General features: G+C 32.8%; 1 protein-coding gene across 3 annotated transcripts; it reads left to right on the top strand.

The window, feature by feature from the left end:
• Nucleotides 1-255: 255 nt before the first annotated feature.
• LOC122196045 (protein argonaute 4A-like) lies at nt 256-1684 on the top strand. 3 transcript variants are annotated; one of them, XR_008224921.1, is made up of 5 exons: nt 256-317; nt 929-1066; nt 1170-1300; nt 1419-1484; nt 1623-1684. XR_008224921.1 is itself a non-coding variant. In XM_052764868.1 (3 exons), the coding sequence occupies exons 1-3, from the start codon at nt 264-266 to the stop codon at nt 1218-1220; spliced, it is 243 nt and encodes an 80-aa protein (XP_052620828.1). In that variant the 5' UTR covers nt 262-263; the 3' UTR covers nt 1221-1393. The 3 variants fall into 3 exon arrangements, 1 of the variants encoding a protein (XP_052620828.1); XR_008224919.1 differs by lacking the exon at nt 1623-1684 and having other exon boundaries at nt 262-317; nt 1419-1616; XM_052764868.1 differs by lacking the exons at nt 1419-1484; nt 1623-1684 and having other exon boundaries at nt 262-317; nt 1170-1393.
• The last annotated feature ends 6360 nt before the right edge of the window (nt 1685-8044 follow it).

An 8044-nucleotide genomic window follows, 5' to 3' on the forward strand; every position in this document is an offset into this window, starting at 1 on the left:
TTATGAAAAAAAATGTTAAAAAACACAGAAAATACAAGTCAAAACAAATGGAAATGCACATGTCCCAGTGGTAAACTCCCTGAAGTGGGTACAAGTCATGAAACTAATTGCTTCATGTCCTACAATTGCAACTCTGGTAAACTAAATCTTGATTCCTGATCTTTCGTTATTCGTAGAAATACTAAATATAAAAATCTTACACATCATGTTGTTGTTCATAGGATCTTTGAGTGAGGCACAATCTTTGAAGAAGCAATTTTCCTATGAGAGTCAATGATCAGTACCTCACAAATGTCCTGCTTAAGATCAATGCTAAGGTGAATACAAAAAGAACAGGTCAAATGCTAGAAATAGCAATTGATTTGTGTATTATAGCACTGAAAAATCTTTCCTTTTATAAAGACGCAATCAAATTTCAATTCAGTTTTCACTACTATATTTAGATAGATTTTTCTAAGCCTGTTGTCCTAAATAGGAAACAAATTTAAGGTACAATGTCTTCTATTTATAATTGGGTGGTTTTTTCAAAAGCAAAAATGTAAGTAACAAATATATCGAAAGTGCAATGCTGGTAATAAAAAGAAAATAAAAGTAGGATGCTGTAATATACAAATAGTTAAATGTATGTTGCTATTTCTTGCATTTAGCCCAAAATTTATAAGCTCACTTATTCAAAACCCCACTTGGAAAAATGCAATAAATAATGTTCTAGTTTGATTGATTTGCTTAACATCCTGCTTTGATTTCTTCCTGTTACATCAATATCATCCAAAGAAACTTTGAGTATTATAATCATGTAGATTTTTCAAATAATAAAAAGAAGTAGGAACCTTTATTACTATAATATACATAATAAAAGTAGGTTGCTGTTTCTTAAGCCCAAAAAAGAAAAGATTAAATTTGATTTTTTGTTTATTTGTGCATGCAGCTTGGGGGTCTTAACTCAATGTTATGTGTGGAGCATTCTCCTTCCCTTCCACATGTTTCCAAGGCTCCCACAATCATTCTGGGCATGGATGTGTCTCATGGGTCACCTGGCCAGTCTGATATTCCATTTATTGCTGCTGTAACTATTTTTCTTTCTCAAATTTATTAAAAATCAATTTTATATTTTTATTTATGGGAATGTTTTAATAAAAGATCATTTCTTTGTTTTTTTTTAATAACAGGTTGTTAGCTCCCGACATTGGCCTTTGATCTCCCGCTATCGAGCTTCTTAAAGAACTCAATCTCCAAAGGTGGAGATGGTAGATTCCCTGTTCAAGAAAGTTTCTGACACTGAGGATGAAGGCATAATGAGGTTCAATTCCTTGTTTTTATTTCCTATTTTTATTATACATAAAGAGTTTGATGTTTGAGATTTCACATCACATTGTAAGCAAATGATGAGATTTTCTTTTCTTTTTTTTTTGTGGCAGGGAGCTTCTCCTTGACTTCTATATGAGTTCTGCAAAACGTAAGCCAGATCAGATAATCATTTTCAGGTGAATTCTTTTAAAATTGTATATTTAACTTTTAGATATTTATGTCATTTTCTTTATAAAAAATAGGTGAACTCATGTTTTTATTTTGCTGTAAAAAGCTCAAACCTTAAAATTCTATTACTTGTTATATTATAATAGGGACGGTGTGAGTGAGTCACAATTCAACCAGGTGTTGAACATTGAACTAGACCAAATTATCGAGGTATTTGTATTTTCTTATATAATAGTTTCTTATTTTGTTAAAGCAAAAAAAGTGATTTAAAAATCTTACACATCATGTTGTTGTTCCATGACAACAGGGACAATAAATTCAAAAGAAAAGAAAAAAAGGTAACCTATTACCAAATTTACAAAAGTCCAAGACAATTACCAATCCAAGGTAACCTACTACCAAATCTACAAAACTATCTTCACATTCATCCCAATAATTACATCACCAAAATCATTCCAGGAATATTAATTAATGCAATTGACTAATATGACCTTATGTAGTATAGGTATCTTTTTGCACTTGTTTCGTGTGTCCTTTATGGCCTTGGTTAATGTAGTACATGTATTCTTGCTTGCCATATGTTGTTTATCCGTAACTTTATAAAGTTAATTTATACCTTTCTTATTTACATGGCAGTTGCAATATGTGGAAGTGCTCCCTAAAAAGGTTGTTGATATCTTGAAGGAAATTAGGTAGGCCTCAAAGGATAAAGTTTTTCTTTCTGTTGACAATTCAAAGTTTTTATTTTTCACTATGTTTCCTGAACATGGTTTTGATTTTGTGATAAAGGGATCTTTTGGGGGTTCTTTCTAGATTAACCAAGGAGTTCAACGTCGACAAGTTTCTAGGGGTATTTTTGGAATCCCTCATGGATTACAGTCATGGTGATGATTTGTGCCTTAAATTGTTGCTTTCCATGATAAAAGTTGTTCCTATTAATGTTTTAGTTGGTCGTTTAGTTACAAAACTTCTTTCAACCTGCATGAAGTTAACCAAGAAAAGAAAAGGAATAATTATTTAAGTTCCCATTATTAACAACTGAGTATTTTTTTTATTTGCCCATTGTTGTTTCTTCTTTGGAGTTGGGCTTTATATATCACCATCCTTTATTGTTGTCTAAATTCCATATTTGCCATTTCTCATAATGATTTTCTTCATTTTCCTTAGATGCACACCTGCTACCTGTTAACTTGCCAGAGCTGAAATCTTTGACCAACAGGTAGTTACAAAAGTTGCCTTTTGTTATCTATTCATTCTAGTGCATTATTTATTTATTTATTTTTGCTTTCCTTGATCAATAAACTTTTAATGTTGATAGCTTCATTTAATTTACTTTTCAATGTAAAAGTAAAACATATGCAACTTACACCTTCTTAAATTATGGAAAAATTTGTAGAAGGTTGAATATGTGTTAGGATAATATCATTTGTATAGATTGATTTATTATGTGTTAGGTAATGGTTGTTGAAATCCACTGGTATAGGTATAGGTAAAGAAGCATGATTATCTGTCCTAATTATATTTGGTTTTATTTATGTTTATCTTTGTACATAATATAATTTGTTTGATGACTAATAAAATTTAGCAGAGGCAAAGTAAAGAATAAATCCTATTTACAAAATGATCCAAAGAATCATTTTAATATTGTATTGTATTGCATGTTAAGTTACTGATTTTCCATGTGCAGGTTCTGATAGCTCTAGCAACCTCCTTCCATGCCCAGCAGCCTCTCAAAGTTCCTGCAATACGTTACATTTACTTACTGTTGTGTTGTATTGCATGTTTTGTTTTCCATGGAACGATTATTTGTATGACATTAAATTTATGCAATGGATTCTATTTTTGTATATGATATTTTATTATCTATTATTAAACATTAAATACAAATTTAATTTGAAAATAAGCAAATCTATAAATAATATTTTTTTAAACATTTAAAATTATAATACGTAAAAATGTGTATCATCTTCATTTATGACATGGCCTTTCTTGACAGGGGCTTCCTTGATACGCATTGCGTGTCATAAACACGCGTGTCGTAAGGTTACGACACGCAAATGCGTGTCGTCTTCCTTTATGACAGGGCCTTCCTTGATACGCATTGCGTGTCATAACCGCGCGTCGTAAATGCACGTCATAAATGCGCGTCGTAAATGCGCGTCGTAAATGCGCGTCGTCTCTCTTTATGACATGGCCTTCCTTGACACGCATTTGCGCGTCGTCTGAGCGTTTTACGACGCGCAATGAGTGTCGTAAAAGGCCTTTTTTCTAGTAGTGATATCAGCTATAAAAGCTACATAAACCATATAAGCCATGCATACAACATATAGGGATGCACTGGAAACCCTCCAGGGTCTTACTCCAAGAGCCATGGTATGACACCAGTCAAATTTAGGTCAAAAATAAATTGATCAATAACCATGATTGGGATGAACCATGTGGTAGAGAATGTAACAAGGTTTCCAAAAATATAAAGAACACTGAAATCCGAGTTATAACGAAGAAGTTATAACCAATCGAAGATCCGCGACAAAACCGGCAAAACACTGTTCAGTGTAAAAACTGAATTTTCAATAAAAGGCTTTTTAGCCTTAACAATCTAAATGAAAGTTTTAGTTTATGTTAAACCGAGAACTTTCATAAAAAAGAACGCAAAAAACTGACTTCGTATGAGGAAGTTATGATTTTTCTAAGTTTCAGTATAGCAGTGCACAGCTAAAAACTCGAAATAAAGATCGAGTGATTTTTAGCCGGCACAACCTAAACGAGAATTGAAGGTCTCTTCAATAGTATTACAACGGTAAAAAGATAGACAAAAACGGACGTTGGATGAAGAACTTATGAATTTTTTAACGGATTTTCCTGTCCCGAACTGTTAAAAATAATAATATTAAAAATAAAGTCAAAATTAGCCAACGAAGTCTAAACAAAAGTCGTAAAGTATAATTTTACCTACACGTGCATATAAAGAACGTTAAAAACGGATTTTGTATGCAAAAATTATGATTTTTACAAGTTTTTGGCTCAAAAACCGAGAAAATATGGAAAACCGGGAAAAATCGCATGGTCACATTTCGGCCACTTCACCTCGCATGCGAGGCTTCCACCTGTCACCTTTTGATTGGACCGAAGTTCTCTGTGTTGCACTCTGATTGGACTGCATCCGAGGTCCAGTAGCCGGCTGACACCCCTCACATGAACAGTAGTCGCCTCCCCCGGATCTGACACGCGCCTTGCCTCACTGTCTCACATCCGAACCTCGGCCTCGTGGGCTTCACAGCTGATGACGCGTGGCTGCTGACTCACCCTTCAGACCACACCCTCGCACCCCTATATAAAGGGTGTGAGACTTCTCGGATTTTTGATGTTTTTCACCCAAAATTTCACCCTTCTTCACATTTTCACCCCCTAAACTTTCTTACGACCCCCAAGGCCCCGGTATCGTATCTAAAACCAGAAGCAAGCCCCGAAGCCCCGGAATTCTCAAGATGTTAACCTCTTTCCAGTCGAAGTGCTTCCCGCATAAAGCCCGATTTTTACTCAAAAACTCGCGGTTTCTTCGAGAATGATCTTCTATAGAAACGAAACGCTGCCCAAATCACCACTTATCAAGTGAGTTCATACCCCTATAATATACCTTTTTAATGGTTTTTAAATGCTTTTTAGGGGGGCAATACAAGTTGAACACAGTCTAAATTGTGTTAATAATTGTATGTTATAATAATTACACAAAGGATTTCCTTATGCTTTTAAGGATTTCCAAATACTTCCAAAATGACTTAAAGCCATGTTAAATCTTTAAAGTCATGTGTACTCTTTTATTACTGTTAAATTCTTTGAAAAAGGGTTTTATAAACTATTTCAAGTTATAATTATCGATATCATATTCATATATGTATAAGTATATATATAAAACTTAAAGGGGCTGAGGACTAAGGAACTGCGTTAATTCTTTTTTCTTATTTGGATGTGGATTTTAGGTGAGCTTAATCGTCCAAAAGTCGTTTCCTTCTTAATTATATACATTACACATATGGGAATACAAAAGGTTACTTCAGTTGGTATCATTACATTTGTATCATGCTGAGCAAAGAGGTACGTTCAGGAGAGAACATGCTAATCACGTAGAACGTATAAATTATAATAGGTATAATTTATGATTCAAAACTAAATATACAAGTATGATTCACGATTATATACTTTTTATTCCAAGGAAATTACTAACAGTTCATTTATCTATACCAAGATATGTATAATACTTTTAGTATATGGATAATATATTAAAGAAGTAATAATACATCATACCGAGTTTGCATTAACAAGGGTACTATACAACGTACCAACGTTAGCAATCACGGGGTAATAATACATCATAATCTCGTTGAAACAATAAATTTGTGAGACTCTTCATGGTGTACTTATCTAAGTATGACCTTAAGTCCTGACTTATTAACCAGAATCTCCTGGAAGGAGAGCGTGAATTTGTGTATAGATCTATATGGGACTGACAATCCCACACCTTCATAGTTCGCTATAGTTTGGCCGGTAGGCCTAGGGTGACAAATGTCATATCGTTTCTGACGCCTGAAGAACGTCGCATCTAGCACATCAGTCATATTAGTATGGTTAATAGAACTCACATGGATAAAACAACGAGTAAATTACTTAGTAATATACTTCTCTTAAAACAGTAAGAAAAAATAATTACATCCTAACCAAATATACCATCTGTTAGTTTTTACTTACAGTATAAACTACGTATCATGAAATCAGGTATGGCAAATATACTTGTACTTATGGTTTTGGAACATTTAAAACAACAAAGTAGTATTATGGATAATATAATATTTTCCAGGATTAATACTAATGTTTTAATGTAGAACGGATATAACTAAGAATAATTTTACAAATGAAATGGTTTATGGGATTAAACTACTTTTACAAATGAAACGATTTATGGGATTAAACTACTTTTACAAATGAAACAATTTATGGGATTAAACTACTTTTACAAATGAAACGGTTTATGGGATTAAACTACTTTTACAATTGGAACTTAATCATTCACTCTCCGTAAACTAGTATAACATAAAGGACATTTAGTGGTTAATTCTATAATTCATTAGTTTTTACCTTAGAGTTATAAATAAGTAATATCCGATTGACAGTGAAATGTGTGACTTCCGCCTTACTTCTTGTTCCTTGTTTGGTTGTGAGCTTAGGGCAGATACACCCATTTAACTGTCTATTCGATATTATGTTATATATAATTAGTATAAAGTAAGTAATTGCAGAGGGAACTATTGAGGTTATCAGTTTATCACCTCAGTAAATATTGGATTTTGTTGAGGAATCAACGAACTTTTCCAAGAACTTAGAGTATACTTTATAGAACTAAAATACTTATGAACTCACCAGCTTAAATGCTGATATACTCTTTCAAAATAACTTGTATTCTCAGGAATCCATTAGACAGGTTCACTCCCGAAGCTTTTGAGAAGACTACCTAGTACCGTACTGCGACTCTTGTCTTCTACTGTACCTACTTTGGTGTTTGAATTTGTAATGTTTAAACACTTATGTGAAACTTATACTTATTAATGCAATGGTTGTTTGTACTTTTATTACTATATTGCATGTTTTGTGATACTTACATGAAGTCCTCCACCCCCGAACGTTTCCGCCATTCTGGTTTGGGGGTGTGACAGATTGGTATCCAAGCATTGCTTATAGTAAACTCAGTATATCAGTCATAAATATATACAACTATAAACCAATTGGGATAAAAACACTCTGACCAAGAGTCATACTTTAAAAATATAACAACATTTTATAAAAGTATAAGTACATGCAGAATATATATACTAGAATGAATATCACAAGAGGAACAAAACAAAAGTATTTGGATATTGGACATTACAGTTAAACTTGGACAGTTATGTAATCATATCTGGGATCAATATTGTCTGATCAACTATATTCATTTGAGATATGACCAACATGTGTTTGGGAGTGATTGTAGTGTTACAACAAGTCTAAAACTTACCTAGGTACCAGAAGAATTCTAGAACCAAACATAAAGGTTAAAATACTATAGAAGTATTTTAGGATGCTATAACAAGAAAACTGAAAACTTATCAACTTCTTATATCTACAAGTCCAAGAATAAAACTTATAGTTAAAATACCATGGAAATATTTTAAATAAACTTTTGGGAGATGTTAAAAAGATCTTCTCTTGTATGTCTATCATTACTAAGTGGATACGTTAAGGTTATATATAGTTGAGATTTTATAGACTTAGAATATGTGATTTTCTCTCTACTTCCTTTTCCTTGTTTGGATGTGGTTTTAGAGTAGGATTACTTATTCGAATGTAACATCCCAAAAATACGAGCCAAAAATTTCGTTTTTAAAACATGTACTTTAGCAAAACATTTAGAAATAAATCATTCAACAACCATTTCATTTCACAAAAGATGTTGCATGTCAGAAAACATTGTCATGATCATAAAAATGTCAGAGCACAATCTCCCAGGTAGATGTCATAATGCGGAATACAAACAGGT

This window comes from Lactuca sativa, chromosome 1, assembly GCF_002870075.4.
Source record: "Lactuca sativa cultivar Salinas chromosome 1, Lsat_Salinas_v11, whole genome shotgun sequence".
Taxonomy (NCBI): domain Eukaryota; kingdom Viridiplantae; phylum Streptophyta; class Magnoliopsida; order Asterales; family Asteraceae; genus Lactuca; species Lactuca sativa.